Consider the following 16,318-nt stretch of genomic DNA (forward strand, 5'->3'; position numbering starts at 1 on the left):
TTGGGTGGTGAGGCCTGGAAGTATTCACTACATGGACGCCTTTATGAACTTGGCGTTCACGGTTAATCCGTGTAGGAATTTTTGCTCGGCTGCTCCGCAGCATTCAGTGCTTCAACTCTTTCTAACTTTCGTAATAATCCTGGTTGGACCGCTTGTCCCTGTGGTCACGGGAATAGCGGTCTCCTTCTCGACCGCTACCCTGATAATCATTCTTTCGGGAGATGCCGTAACTCTGGGAGCCTCCATGGTAATATCGGCTGCGGCCACCACCAAAACTACCGCCAAGTTGTCCTCTTCTGTAGACCCCTCGGCGCCTACGAAATTCCTTCCCTACAGTTATGGTCCGACCCTCCAACTTCTTGCTATTCAGATCCTTTTCTGCATCTCTGGCGTCCTTTGAGTTTTCAAACGTGACAAAGCCAAACCCTCTTGACTTTTGTGTCTCCCTGTCTTTTATCAGCACTACTTCCAAAAGTGGTCCATATTTGCTGAAGGCAGACTCCAGAACATCTCCCTTTGTTTTGAAGTTCAGTCCACCTACAAATAACTTGCTAACTTTGTCGCCATCCCTCACTGGTGTGGTGTTATTTTCCCTACTGGGCTTTTTAACAACCATCGGGTTACCATAAACTTGACCACCGGCCAAATCATTCCCTATAACAACAGATACTCCCTCTACAGGAAGAGTGGTTTGTAAACCTACGGTGACCGGTCCTGACACCACATCGGGCTCCAACTGGATGGCATGAAGTGGAGCTCTAACACAGCCACCAATCCCCTGTAAACGAACACTATCACCAGTTGCTGTCTCCTCTGACAATGGGAAGATGCCTTCAAGCATCAAAGATTGATGTGCTCTGGTGTCCCTCAATACCCTAACAGGTCTCCGGCTAGTCGAGGCTCCATCCAGTGACACAAACCCCTCTGAAATAAATGGTTGGTAACCCTTTTGAGGGCGACCACTCACATTTTCCATTGCATTCGGAGTGGTACTAGTCAAACTCCGCTCCTGATTTTCCTTTCCCAGAGCATAACAGTGGGACATCAAGTGTCCAGGTTTATGGCAAAAGCGCAAGTAGGCCCGGAGGAGAACCTCGTGATCTGCCAAGGCATGGGGGCGGCGGTCTGCCTCGAGCCCCCCGGACGATAGGTCTGTCTTGGAACCGCAGTCTTCTGATTTCTAGTAGTCGTGGTGTCAGAGTGGTCCTCATTTTCATCTCGAGGCCGCCCCCCTGAATCTTCGTTCTCCGCACCAGATGTATCATAACTCTCCATGCGAACTCTAGGTGGGAAGTTAGGTTTATGGAACCTCATCCTGTGTGTTAAGGCATAGTCATCCGCCATGATTGCTGTCTCATACAACTTTGGGACTTTCCTTTCCTCCAGATGTACTTTAATGTCCTCGTGGACGCACTGTTGGAATTCCTCCACCAGGATCAATTGTCGCAATAGTTCGAAGTCTTTCCCAACTCCTCTTGAATCACACCACCGATCAAACACGGTTTCTTTCATTCTGGCAAACTCCACATGGGTCTCATTCTCCCTCTTCCTGGCGTTCCGGAATTTTTGACGGTAAGCTTCAGGGACCAATTCATAGGCTTTGAGAATGGTTTTCTTCACTATCTCATAATCTACACATTGCTCAATCGGTAAAGCCGAATAAATATCTTGAGCTTTACCCACCAGAACACTTTGTACTAATATGGTCCAGGACTCCTCCGGCCATTTTAGCATTTGAGCCACTTTCTCAAAGTGTAAAAAAAAACTTGGCTACCTCCTTTTCATTGAAGGGTGGAACCAGCCTCACATGTCTGCCAACATCCCAGGTGTTTTGACTAGTTGTCGAACCAGTCGGCATGGCTGGTACCTCTCCCCGTTCTCTCATTAACTCCAGCTCCTTGACTTTAATTTCCTGCTGACGCGCCAATTCACGGTCCTTTAACTCCCTTTCGGCTCTTCTCTCCTCTGCTTCGAGTTCTCTTGCAGCTCTCCTTTCCTCTGCTTTTTTCTCTTCTAACCTTTCCTGGAGTTCTCCTTCCTGTACTTTTAACCTTTCCTGGAGGTCTCTTTCCTGTACTTTTAACCTTTCCTGGAGTTCTCTTTCCACTCTCCTTTCCTCTGTTTTTTTCTCTTCTAACCTTTCCTGGCTCTTCAATTGCATCTCCGTTTTTTGGAGCTCCACACTTTCTTGTTCTTCTGGTAACAAATCCAAGGCTCCCTCTCTCCATGTTCATTGTTCCACCATAGATTCTATCACCACTGTCTGCATCTCTGTTTTCTTCATTTTAGCTCTGACCTCCAAGCGAAAATGTTTGCCCAATATCAAGAGTTCCGATTTTAGTAACGCTCGGAACTGTGCCTCACTAGGGGTCGCTGTAAACTTCTCTGCGTCAAACTCCATGGTGACTATCTGTTAACACCTGTTAACCTTCACACAAGAAATTTCCCCAAAAAAACAAAAAGGTATTTTTTGTTTTTTGAAAAATTTGGGACCAGGAATTTGGGACCAAAATTGGAAAATTTGGGAATGCTAGGGAATTCTATCCCGAACGATTAAAGGAATTTTATATCCCAGACGAGCCCCCAATTTCTGTTACGGAGTCCTCTACAATCTCCTGGTCTTGGTAACCTCCGAACCCTGAGAGGAACCCCGGCAGAAAAATATATTACCCTGTGTTGAAAATCAATAGTGAAACCACACCAATGATTATAAATGAACAAACTTGTATTATAAATCACACACAGGTAATACGGTACAGCAAATGGCCATTAAGAGTGCACTCTATATATATCTTATATAAAGTCAAGTGACTCACTGCTCTGCCAGCAAATGAACAGACACTCTTCAATGTCTCTATGACTTTTCCCAAGGTGAATGGGATTCGCTCCAGCGGTCGATGGAACGAAATCCGGTCGAAGCCCGAATCTCGCTCTCCAGTCGATATCCGAAGCGTGTACAGTGGGCAAGGGTGCTCTTCCCGCCGAACTGTACAACGGCGCCCTCCAGAGGCGCACCTTCACCGCTCCCTCAGCAAACCGCAACGTAATTGGAGACGAAGCGGTCGCACCCACTCATCCTCGACAGACGGTAGGATGTTGGGGGTGACGATGACACGAAGCAAACATTCACCGGCGTCCGAAGCATGGGGTTCAAAATGCCTGACGGCTCTGGCTTGAGCCGATGCGACGAGGCAAGGATTCGTCGGAATCTCAGCGCCCCAAATCCGTCTTCGCAGATTTCTCCACTCCAGCGAATATTCTTATCGCCGGATGTCCCTTCCAGGAACTCAAAATCCCCTCACGGCTGTCGGTAAACCTGGCTCGTTACGGAGCGCTGACGTCACCGTCATCTCCGACTTTGCGCGCGCTGCTTCTTCCTCTTCACCTTCTCGTCTTTCCGGTTCGGTGTGAATATATGAATGAATGTTCGTTTTAAAGCCATTTTTCCCCGCTGGAGCGGGGGCTAGCCTAACAGGTGTCCTGGACAGGTGTCCTGGACAGGTGTCCTGTATCATTTAAAGTTAGCCTTTTTAACTTTAAATAACCGTTCATGGATAATAAGCCTTTTGAAGATAAATATAGTACATAATATCAGAACTACATCAAGTGGGTGAAAACCACAATAACGGAAGTCACGAATCCGTAACAGATATAAGAGGGTAAATCATCCACTCTCCCTTAAGATCCTCTCTTGCTTATATACCTCCATCTAAGTAAACTTAAACCTAATGCATATCAAGAACCCCACACCCCCTTCTCCCTCCCCACTCCTCCATCCTCCTTGCTCCTCCCTCTCTTGGTATTCCCGGCAGCGAAGCGAAAGGTGGTATTTGTAAGTGATGGGTGGTATTTTGAGAGAGACCTGCGGTGCAGTCCCACAGTGTTCACACACGTCTTTTTAGAATGTGTCAGTGCCGAGTGAGTGCCGCGGTAAGTTTAAGTAAACGATGAAGTATTCCATACATAGTTCGATCACCTGTGCTACATACAGTGTTAATTCATGGGCAAAAGTACGCATCGGTGACATGCACTGTCAATCTGGTAAATAAAAGCAAAATACATCCTATGTGTCTTCGTAATAAATGGTCCATGGATCAAAGTACAAGGTTCAGGCCTACGGTGTCATGTGGTGCCTCGATGTCATCCGGTCCGCCTGCTGAAAATGTGAAAAAAAATTTTAAGACGCGATCGCATTTTTCACATTTTTGTGCAACCTGATTTCATTATATCATGATCTGCTCCAATCTGATCTACTCCTCTCCTCTCATATCTCTCCTCTCTCTCTCACCCTTCTCCATTAGCATTCCTGTCAGCTAAATATAAACAAACACAACAGGCATTTTAAGGCCATTTTCCCTGCTAGAGCGGGGGTTAGCCTTGCGGTCCCCATGACAATCTTCTCCATTCTTTCCTATTTTCTACATCTCCCCTTGTTAACCCCCTTGCCCGCATTTATTCTTCCACCACCTTTAGCCAAGTCTTTCTCGGTCTTCCCCGTCCTCTACTTGATTCTACATTCATTTCCATCACTCTTCTCAACCAGTCACTTTCATCCTTCCTCAACACATGACCAAACCATCTCAACCTGTTTCTCTTCACAGCAGCCATCACAGGCTCTATTCCCATCATCTTTCGCAATTCATCATTTGTCTTCCTCTCTCTCAACGATACTCCACACATCCTCCGAACAATTCGCATTTCCACCCTTTCCAGCCTTCGTTGCTGCTCTATATTCATTACCCATGTCTTGCTCCCATAAATCATAACACTTCTCACACATGCAGCATACACCTTTCCCTTCAGCTTCAATGACACTCCCCTCCTCATCAGCACGCCACGCAGTTCCCGAAACTTCTTCCATGCACATCTCACTCGAGCAACCGTTGCCGAGTCTGATCCACCTTCTCCATTCAGCATGTCTCCTCGGTAGCAAAATGTTTTCACACCTTCCAGCTTCACGCCGTCTCCAAGATCCAACTCAACATTTCGTCCATCTGCAGCTCCCTCTGTGCACACCTTACACTTGAATGTAGCTGCCACACTGGTTAATGACCCTCTCAAACCACTACATTTTTTATGAACCCACTCAGCGCACATTGTACATTGAATGGAGTTCACTCCGACACCCTTCCTGCACAGAGCACATGGCCACTTCCCAGTTCTTTCCACCTCACCACATGCTTTACCATTTGCCATCACCTTCGTCTTTCCGATATTCACCTTCAGACCTTTTGCCTCCATACATTCCTTCCACTTGTTCATTTTCTCCTTCAGTCCATCCATACACTCCCCAATCAACACCAGATCATCTGCTTGCAACAACTCCCACGGTAAACCCTCCTTTACTTTCCGAGCCAGCACCTCCATCACAGCTACAAATAGTAGGGGACTTAGTACCGACCCCTGATGCACTCCCACCTTCACCTGAAACTCACCACTGTTCCCGTCCTTTGTCCTTACAGCTGTGCGCGCTCTCTCGTACATTGCCATCACTACTCTGATCAACAATTCCTCCACTCCTAACTTCCTCAATGCCCATTTCACTACTTCACGTAGTGAAGACCCCTATTGAATGCTTTCTCCAGATCAACAAACCCAAGAAACAACATCTTCCTCTTCTCCATGTACTTCTCGTGCAACTGACTTACAATAAAAAACGCATCTATCGTTCCTCTTACTGGCATAAATCCAAACTGCATTTCGTCGATCTTCACATTCTTCCTTATCCTCTTCTCCAACACCCTTTCCAATACCTTCATTCCATGCTCCAATAACTTTATCGCTCATTACGAGCCACACTCTACAGGGTCACCTTTCCCCTTGTATAGAGGGACGGGGGTACTCATTTCCCAATCCACTGGAATGCGGCCTGCTTTCACCATCAGATTACAGATCTCTGTCATTCTCTTCACACCTCAACTTCCTGCTGCCTTCAACATATCTCCCACAACTCCCGTCGGCCCTCCCACTTTTCCACTCTTCATTACTTTTATCGCTTCCTCAACTTCCTTCTCAGTTATCTTCTCTGCTGGTCCTAAAACTGGGTTTCTCTCCATGTTGCCATCCCATTCATTCTCTGCATTCAACAGCATTTCCATATATCTTTACCACCTTCCTTTAATCCCATCTGGGTCCACAACTATTTGTCCCACTTCATCCTTCAAGCAACTCACCCCCATCACATCGAACCTCTCTTTCGCTATCTGCTTTGCAATCCTGAATACCGCTCTCTGACCTTCTTCCAAATCCAAGCGTTCTCCGAACATTTTCCTCCATGCCTCCTGCGCCTTTGCTACCTCTTTCTTTGCAGCCTTCTTGGCTGCCTTATAACTTTCATTCTCTGCCTTTTCTGCCCCCGTACCTTTCGCCTTCTGCCACTCCTTCAACTTCTTCCTCTTCTCGTCAATCCTCTTTCCAACTTCATCATCCCACCACCATGTTTCCGAGTGCCTCGGTGGTCCTTTAGTCCATCCACATACCTCACCAATGGCTCCCAACAGACTATCTTTCATTGACATCCAACCACTTTCAAGCTCAACCACATCATCCTCTACCATTCTCAGCCTCTCTTTTAATGCCTCCCTCACTGTCACCTCATTCAACCTCCACACCTTCATTCTTGGTACTTCACCTGCCGAGCTCTCCTCGAACCTTTCACCCTTATGTCGCAGACAACCAAGTGGTGCTGTGAAACAGCCTCCTCCCCCGGGATCACCTTTGTGTCCCGGAGGTGCCCCCTGTCTCGCCTACGCACCAGCAGGTAGTCAACCGTTGTCGTCGACCCACCTGACGTGTATGTAACAAGCTTATCATCCGCTTTCTGGAATTGATTATTACAAATCAACAGACCAGCTCCATCAACAAACTCCAAAATCCTTTCACCTTCTCCATTTCTCACACCATATCCGTAACCCCCATGAACTCCCTCAAAACCGTCCATACTCCTTCCCACATGTCCGTTTAGGTCTCCTCCTACCACAACAACTTCCTCATCTTTCACGTTTTCCATCACCTTCTCTATTGCTCACCCCTCCCCTCCAAATCTTCCCCATCACCCCTCCCCTCCAAATCTTCCCCATCACTTCTTCCCTCCAAAACTACCCCATCCCCCCTTCCCTCCAAATCTTCCCCATCACCCCTCCCCTTCAAAACTTCCCCATCACCCCTCCCCTCCAAATCTACCCCTTTGCCCCTCCCCTCCAAATCTTCCCCATCACCCATCTCTTTCAAATTTTCCCCCTTGCCCCTCCCCTCCAAATCTTCCCCAACACCCATCCCTTTCAAATCTTCCCCCTTGCCCCTCCCCTCCAAATCTTCCCCATCACCCCTTCCCTCCAAAATGTCCCCATCACCCCTCCCCTCCAAAACGTCCCCATCACCCCTCCCCTCTAAATATACCCCCTTGCCCCTCCCCTCCAAATCATCTCCATCACCCATCTCTTTCAAATCTTCCCCCTTGCCCCTCCCCTCCAAATCTTCCCAATCACCCATTCCTTTCAAATCTCCCCCCACACCCCTCCCCTTCGAGACTCTCCCTCGCTCCTCCCCTCCTAGATTCCCCTCTCACCCCTCCTCCTCAAAGCATCCTCCCCGCTTCTTCCCCCTTCCAACTTTCACCTTCATCTCCCTCAACCTTCTGCCTCACTCTTCCCCCTCGTCAAATAACACCTCACTGCGCCTCACCAAATCACCATCAAACCTTTTGTCCGCCCCATTCTTCCCTTTCTCCAAGCTATTCTGTAATCTCTGACACACCTTCAACAGCTCTTCCTACCTCTTCCTCCTCTTCCACATCTTACCCTACCGCTCCCCCCCCCCCTGTTCTGTATCCGATGCTCCCCCTTCCTCTTCCTTAAGAGTATGGACCTCAAACATCCGGGGCCTTCGCTCAAACTTGTCTGATCTCTCCATACAGGTTGCTTCTGATAAACCAGACGTGATCTGCTTTACAGAAACTTTCCTCCTTCATGATGTCTCTGATTCCTTGGTATCTCTCCCAGGTTACTCCCTCCTCAGGTATGATAGACCTGAGCCTCGTCCTGGAGGTGGGGTTGCTATCTTAATAAAAAACTCTCTTCCTCACTCGCCCTGCACTGCCCTCTCTCCACCTCACCCCCAGGAATACCTTTGGCTACGGCTTCCCCTTCACTCCCACCTTTTGTTCATATGTGTGTTGTACCGTCCACCAAACAGTGATGACTCCATCTATATTTCGCTGTCTGAGAATATGGACCAACTTCTATCTACCCATCCCAACTCTCTCTTCCTCATATGTGGTGATTTCAACTGTCACCATGCCAGTTGGCTGGGTGTGGGTACCTCTCTCACCAGCCATGGTTCTTCAGCAAAGGACTTCTGTGACTCACTGGGACTGACACAATCTGTCAATTTCCCGACCCGGATTTCAGTCAACGGAGCATCTTCTCTTCTGGACTTGGTTATGACTAACTTCCCTAAAAAGGTCTGCTGCTCTTCTTCTGCTCCAATCGGCTGGTCTGATCATGTGCTTGTTAAAGTGAATCTCTCTGACCATTCTCAGAGAGCCTCCTCAGCGTCGACGAGTCTGGCATTTCACTCAGGCCAACTGACACGGTCTTCAAGCAGCCATCAATCATCTGGACTGGTCTCCCATCTCTACCGCCTCTGACATCAACTCATCCTGGGAATTCTTCCAAAGTAAATTGCTCTCTCTCATGCACAGATTTATCCCATCTCGTCTTCAGTTGTCATACCCTTCCTCCCGTCCATGGTACACGGAATCTTGTGGTGAGGCTATTGCCCAGAAACAACTTGCTTTCATCTCCTGGAAAGCAAATCCAACAGAAGGAAATCTCATTTCCTTTCACAAAGCCCGAAACAAGTGTGTGTCCATCCTCAGGAGAGCCAGGAAACAATATCTCTCCGTTCTCAGGACCGAACTCTCTTATCTGTCTCCCTCTTCCAAATCCTGGTGGCGTCTGGTCAAATCTGTTTATGGTGTTTGTTCCCCCTCCATCCCCTCCCTCACCTCAAATGGCCACACGGCTGACTCCGCACGTGAAAAAAGCTGAATGCCTCAATTCTGTGTTTGCCTCTAAATCTTGTGTCCCAAACCCATCCCTCTCTGTACCCACCGTACCCAGTCGTACCCAGCTGCTCCTGGACCCTGTGTCCTTTCCTCCTGACAAGGTGGAAAAGTTTCTGTCAACCCTCGACTCGGATTCTGCAACTGGACCTGACGGCATCAGCCCCGGGTCCTAAAATCCTGTTCTTCCGCTCTTTCACTCCCTCTCTCTGTTCTCTTCACCCTCTCTTTTGCTCAAGGTCATCTTCCATCTGCTTGGAAATCTGCCAACATCACCGCTTTGCACAAAAAAGGTGCAAAAACAGATCCCAGCAACTACAGACCAATCAGCCTTCTCCCAATTATCAGCAAAGTCATGGAATCCATCATTGCTTCAGATATGAAATCTTTCCTCTTCTCCAATGGCTTGATCTCTGATCATCAATTTGGTTTCAGACCTGGACACTCTACTCTGGACATGCTGCTTCTGCTTTCTCAACAATGGATGGAGGTCCTCAATGCCAAACAGGAAATTAGAGCAGTCTCCCTTGACATATCACGTGCCTTCGATACGGTCTGGCACCCCGCTCTGCTCACCAAACTCTCCTCTTTTGGTATCCATGGAAATCTCCACGCATGGCTGGCAGACTTCCTCTCTAGTAGTAGTCAATGTGTGGCCCTGAATGGGTTTCTCTCATCTCCTCTTCCTGTTCAGGCTGGAGTTCCCCAAGGCAGTGTTCTGGGCCCTGTGCTTTTTCTGGTCTTCATCAATGATCTCTCTGACTCTCTTGAAAATCCTCTCTATCTCTTTGCTGATGACTCTACTCTCTGTCGCTCCATTCTTCATCCCTCAGATCAGCAGTCTGCAGCCTCCTCACTCTCTGCAGACCTGGACAAAATCACAGACTGGGCAAACAAGTGGAACATGTCTTTCAATCCTGACAAATCTCACACTCTTATGATGTCTCTCTGAAAAGACCGACTGGACAACCCTCCCATCCACTTTCTGAATAATCCTCTCCAAGAAGTTCTGTCACTCAAGCTTTTGGGTCTCACTATCTGCCATGATCTTTCCTGGGAAAACCACATTTCAAATCTGGCCTCCAAAGCCAGTCGCCGACTGGGCATCCTCCGTCATGCGAAGTCCTTCCTTGGCACACCTGAGCTCCTCACCACATACAAGGCTTTCATCCGCAGCTCAATGGAATACTGCTCTCCCCTCTGGGCTGGTGCTCCTGCCTCACACCTAGCTCGTCTTCACGCTGTTGAAACCAAAGCATTCAGAATCATTGGATTCTCCCACGATGAAGCTAACTCCAAGGGCCTCTCACTCACTCACCGCAGGCAGGTTGGTGGTCTTTCCGTCTTCTACCGACTCCTCTCTGGCCTTGCCCCCCCCAGCTCTCTCTGGGCTCTGTCCCGCAAATATTCCTACAGGTCGCACAAGATCTGCCTGCAACCCTCTTATGGTTAAACTGCCAAAATCAAGACTCTCTGCTCACCTTCACTCCTTCATTCCTCTTTTCTCCCGCCTCTGGACCAAACTCCATCACTCTCTTCAATCCCACTCCACCCTCCAGGTCTTTAAAACAGCTGTTCACCACCATCTCTTATCTTCCCCCATCCAAAACCTTGATCTTTTCTACCCCCCGCTAATTTCACCCCAATTCCACTTTTTTGAAATACCAACTTCTGTCCTGGAAGTCCTTGGTGTCCTTGTGTTTTATACTTCTCCCTCCCCCCCCCCCCCCCTTCCCACACCTCCTCCCCCCAAGCCCTCTCCCTTCCACACATCTCCCTGCTCTCAAATGTTGTGTTTGTGTGCTTCCCCTTCTCTCCCCATCTTGTCTTCCGCTCCCTCTTTTTATATATTTTGTTTGTCTCGTTGATTTGGTTGTGAAGTAAATGTTAGCTCTTTCACGAGCCTCGATTCAGTATACAAGAAAAAAAAAAAACAAAAAAAAAAACTTGTCCTTCTCTTCATCGCTCCAACCAACCTGCGGAGCATATCCGGAGATGACGTTCACCGAGAGCTTTCCAATCATCATTTTCACCATCATCAACCTTTCACTCACTCTCGTTACACTCACCACACTGTCTACAAACTCCTCAGAAAACAGGACACCAACACCATTCACGCCTTCCGAGCACCCTTGCCACACAAACTTGTATTTCTATCCCTGCCTACCCTTCACCATTCTCACACCATTTCCCTTCCATCTCGTCTCTTGCACACAACATATGTCCACTCTTCTTCTGACCAATACTTCCACCACTTCTCCTGATCTCCCTGTCATTGTCCCTACATTCCATGTCCCAAACCTCAGAAATCGATCTCCACGTCGGGCATCAGACGTTTCGTCGTCATAAATGGAATGATTTCCACCCTTGCTTCGATCGGGTTCCCCACCTTGATTTTTGACGAGAGTGGACGAGGTCCCCCACGGGTACTTCGGGCTGTACACTGCCCATATGTAATTGTAATTGTCATGGTTCCTTTTGAGGCAATGTTTTTATGGCCGGATGCCCTTTATGACGCCAACCCTTTTAGTCGCTTCTTACAACATGCAGGGATACGGTGTACGTGTACCTATTCTAAACCGGGGTACACACCGGGATCAGCTAAATGACGAGTGGTATTTGCTCGTAAATAATAAAAAGTCATTCATAATTTCCACGAATTCTGACCTCATTCCTTAAATCATTCATATATAGTCAAGCTAGTTCCTTCCTCCTATGCCATTTTCTTACTCCTCCTCTTTCTCTGCATTGATACAAATCCATGAAATGACAAATTTTATTACGATTCATCTTCCCACACTCTCATTTCCAAATCAAGGATACCTGCAATAGCTCATGGAAATTTTTCATGAAATGCAGAGAGTTCTCACGTTGTAACTGCACACAAACATTGTGCACGAAACCCTTCACCTTTCGCTATTGGTTGAGGTGCAGTCCTTTGTCTTGTCCTGTCTGACATTAACTTGTCTGATCGAGGAACAACTTAATTTAAATTGAATGTTATATTTTGAACACGAATCGGAAAACAAACCTGTAGTTTTACAGTACTTTGACTCTGAATTCATCCCGATCGGACATGCGCAGAGAGGAGAGAGATCATTTTGTTTTCCTGTCTGTCTCTCTGGCAGCTAAAACAAAGTTGACATTTTTTTCCCAAACAGGAAACTTACTGTTTTGAGGGTGTCATAAGGGACACATATAACAGGCATGAAGAACTAATGGAAAGTTTTTAATAAGGTGGGTGTAAGAAACTGGGTTTTTTTTTCTATGGTAAATAAGGTGATCTTTTTCTACAACCTTAAATTTTTTTTAATTTTTTTCAAATGAATTATATACTTCAACACTGCAGAACACAAATCACCTTTTCGTCACTCACACAAACCTGTTCGGCAGGACTTGGCAACATATTCATGCCCTGAGGGCAGAATAACTATGAGACTTAATCAAATATGGCGCATAGCACTGTGTAGTTACCATCACACCTGTTATTCAAGCCCCCATGATCCAAAATCTAAAAATCTAAGCCTGAGCGATTGTGCAGGCTACTGTTTTGTATTATCGTGTCAACTTTCAGAACAATCAACCAGGTGATAAGGGAGGAGTAGCAGAAAGAGCAAAAAGTTAACCGGCGGACGGACGGACAGACAGACGAGCATCACGACCCATTTTATAAGGTCATCTATTCGAGATTGAGATGACATGACCTTAAAATTCCAACAACTATTGCAGGTATTCCATTTTGTTGGAGGTCACAATGAAGTGGTGTGCAAAGTCTCACCTCACCACATAGTCTTAGGTTTTTGGTTAAATACTTCATACTTCAACCTCAGACCTTTACAAAACCCTCGCAAATTTTCACCAAATATTAATGAGCTCTTTTGGGTCATTCTTAAAGCAGCGTTAAAAAAAAAACTTTTAAAACTATGTCTAAGTCTCATGGCATATCTTGTACGGACATACTGTATGTTTGAGATGTAGGAAGAGGACATCAGCAGACATTTGCAGTGTGCGTTTACATTAACGAGTACACCCACTCACTGTGGGAGCGGCAGGGGGTGTCATGTTATTATCCTTATTATTATTGCCAATTATTATTATTACTGTAACGTATATTAGATCACGTCATTGAAAAGATCAGACCGTGCCAGCCATTATAAATTCCATCTTACTATAATTCACCAAATGTCTGCCTGTCTGTCTGTTCCCAGGTACCGCAAAAACGGCTGAACCGATCGCAACTAAATTTTGGGTGGGTAATCCTGGGACCCCCTGGAGTAAAATAGTCGATATTGTTTTTTCCATTTTTTTTCTTCCAATTTTCCAGTTTTTCCAATTTCCAATTTTTCCAATTTTCCAATTTTTCCAAACACGATGGAATAATATTTACTGATATGAACAGTGGTGTGGCTTTTATTGAAATTCTACAAATACTGTTTAGATTTTGATGATTTGCGTGTGATATGATTTAACGGATGTTTATATAAATCGTTTAAAATAAAAAAAGCCTTAAATTTCTGATATTTTGCCTTTTCATTTGGGCCTCCCAATTGAAGCCCCGCCCGTCGGGCAGGTACCGTTGCTCGTGCAGTAAAATGGCCAGTTTGGTTTACGGTTACATAAAATGCAAACAATGGCATGTGGATATTTTGGTCTTCACATTTAATCTTCGAGGTGCATCGGAACGATTCTGGTGAGCATATACTTTCCCGACTAATTGTGTTCGTCCTCCAAGTCTAATCATTTCAGCAATCATTTTTATGTTAGAATGCGTACGTTTAAACGTCTTGGCATGTTTGGTAGTGTATGATTTACCTAATGTGCGGTACATGGTAGCATGAGAGTATAAATAGAGTCCAGAATCCGACTGGCCCAGTGATCATAAGGCATAATAAAATTTACTTCTGTGAGAGTGTCGAGGTGGGGGAGGGGGGGGGGGCGGGGAGGGGGAAGGGTGGAGGCAATATTGTGTGACAAAACCCCTTTGGGAGGGGGGATATTATAAATATTACTATTCTGCTATTATCATGAGCATTGTTGTTACTTTTGTGATTAGAAGCAGCTTTGGAAAAACGCCACGATAAAGCTGTCGTAACACGGATATACACCTCAAAACGCAACACCTTTGGCGGGGAAATCCCCTTTATGGTGGAGGGGGAGTTAAATCGCTATAACCTTCATTGTGTGATCCTTAGTCCTCCTGTCAGGTTTGGTTGAGATTGGATAAGTATCGACCGAATGTATCAAGGTCGAAAACCGTCAGACAGACAGACAGACACCAAATTGCATACTTTCGTATGATTGGGCATCCAAGGACAGGACAAAAAAAAACGGTGAAAGATCAAAACGCAATATGTGAAATAGAGAGACAGGAACCTCAGGGCCATGAGCCAAGTGTGCAAAAGGTAACATCAAACAGGGCAACACTTTTCACATTTGAGCCTACCTGAAAATCTTTAACACCACTGATGTGATCGTAATGCTTCTGGTCCAGGCCGCATGGCGCCTTCCGATCCGCAGCGACTCCGGTACAGGCCTCTCCATTGCTCACAGATTCCAGCTGGCACGAAAGCTCAGAGCTGTTGGACTCCTCCGTGTGAGATTCGAAGAAGGACTCTTCAGCCAGCTTCACCTCTAACGGTGAAAACACCTATGACATGAAGAGACGAGGAAGGTGAGCATATCGAGTTGTGGACATGCAGGTAAGAGTGTACATCATTTCATGTTTGTGATAATGGGAGCTGCGGTGGTCGTACAGGTTGCTGTGCTTGTCTGCGGAGCTGCCGCTCCCACTGCCGCAGTCGTCTTTCTTTGTTCCTCAACTCCTCGTCACGGCTACTCAGCTCTACCTCGAGCTCTCGAAGTCCTTGCAGCTTTTCCTCGATCTCCCACCTGCATCACATACAAGTACGTTTACACGCACCTGCATTAGTCAGGAAGTCATGTCCCAGAAAGCCTAGGACATGTCTGCAAACAGTGCATGGAGCCAGAGCCATGACAGATATGTTTTAACTTTTAAGATGCAATGACCTTGTTGTCCGAAGGGAATATTTAACACAAAGTTCGAATATATTATGTTCAAATTTAAAACCACATTTCAAATCTGGCCTCCAAAGCCAGTCGCCGACTGGGCATCCTCCATCGTGCGGGGTCCTTCCTTGGCACACCTGAGCTTCTCACCACATACAAGGCTTTCATCCGCAGCTCAATGGGTTACTGTTCCCCCCTCTGGGCCGGTGCTCCTGCCTCACACTTAGCTCGGCTTTCCGCTGTTGAAACCAAAGCTTTCAGAATCATTGGAATCTCCCGCGATGAAGCTAACTCCGAGGACCTTTCACTTATTCACCGCAGGCAGGTTGGTGGTCTTTCTGTCTTCTACCGACTCCTCTCCGGCCTTGCTCCCCCCAGCTCTCTCAGTGCTGCGTCCCCCAAATATTCCGACAGGTCGCACAAGTTCTGCCAGCTACCGTCTTCTGGTTAAACTGCCAAAATCAAGACTCTCTGCTCACCTTCATGCTTTCATTCCACGTTTCTCCCACCTCTGGAACAAACTCCCTCACTCCCTTCAATCCCTCTCCTTCCTCCAGGTCTTTAAAACAGCTGTTCACCACCATCTCTTATCTTCCCCCATCCAAAACCTTGATCTTCTCTACCCCCACTAATTCACCCCAGATCCACTTTTTCAAATACCGACTTCTTTCCTGGAAGTCCTAGCAGTGTCCATGTGTTTTATACCTCTCCCAGCACCCCCCCCCCCCTTCCCATGCATCCTCCCCCCAAGCCCCCTCCCTCCCACAGATCTCCCGATGTTCCTGCTCTCCATCTTGTCTCCCGCTCCCTTTATCATATGTTTTATGTGTCAGTTTGTCTTTTTGTGATCAATGTTAGCTCTTACATGAGCCTCGATCTTGTATACAAAAAAAATAAAAATAAACAACCAAGCGTCTTATTTGTGTGTAGAGTAAGGTAGTTTGTTTGAGCAATGACCAAAATAGAGAGAATACTACATTCCTGTAACTCCAAAATGGGAAATGCTCTTCTCTTTGCCTGACATTCAGGTGTTAAAAAAGAAAAGTAAACACAGCAAGCAAAGGTATATTTGGAGTACATCATCTGTTTAATTACCCTGCACTCGCGAGGCGAACAGAGTTAGGTGTTCAGGTGCATACGTGCGTACGTATGTCGTATGTGCGTGTCTGCATTTTAAAAATTATTTTTCTCAGCATCCATTGGTCCGATTATTGACACGAACTTTTC

The 16,318-nt window shown here is 46.6% G+C and overlaps 1 protein-coding gene across 3 annotated transcripts in view; it reads right to left on the bottom strand.

The window, feature by feature from the left end:
- LOC137431389 (mitogen-activated protein kinase kinase kinase 20) overlaps window positions 1–16,318 on the bottom strand; it is a 56,799-nt gene that overhangs the window by 14,821 nt on the left and 25,660 nt on the right. For all 3 annotated transcript variants that reach the window (XM_078781971.1, XM_078781970.1, XM_078781973.1), the window contains exons 11-12: window positions 14,818–14,953; window positions 14,508–14,711 (exon numbers count right to left, since the gene is read on the bottom strand). In XM_078781971.1, coding sequence (XP_078638097.1) covers window positions 14,508–14,711; window positions 14,818–14,953 — 340 coding nt within the window. The remainder of the gene's footprint in view (window positions 1–14,507; window positions 14,712–14,817; window positions 14,954–16,318) is intronic.

Source organism: Myxine glutinosa, chromosome 7 (assembly GCF_964187855.1).
Source record: "Myxine glutinosa chromosome 7, kmMyxGlut1.1, whole genome shotgun sequence".
Classification (NCBI taxonomy): domain Eukaryota; kingdom Metazoa; phylum Chordata; class Myxini; order Myxiniformes; family Myxinidae; genus Myxine; species Myxine glutinosa.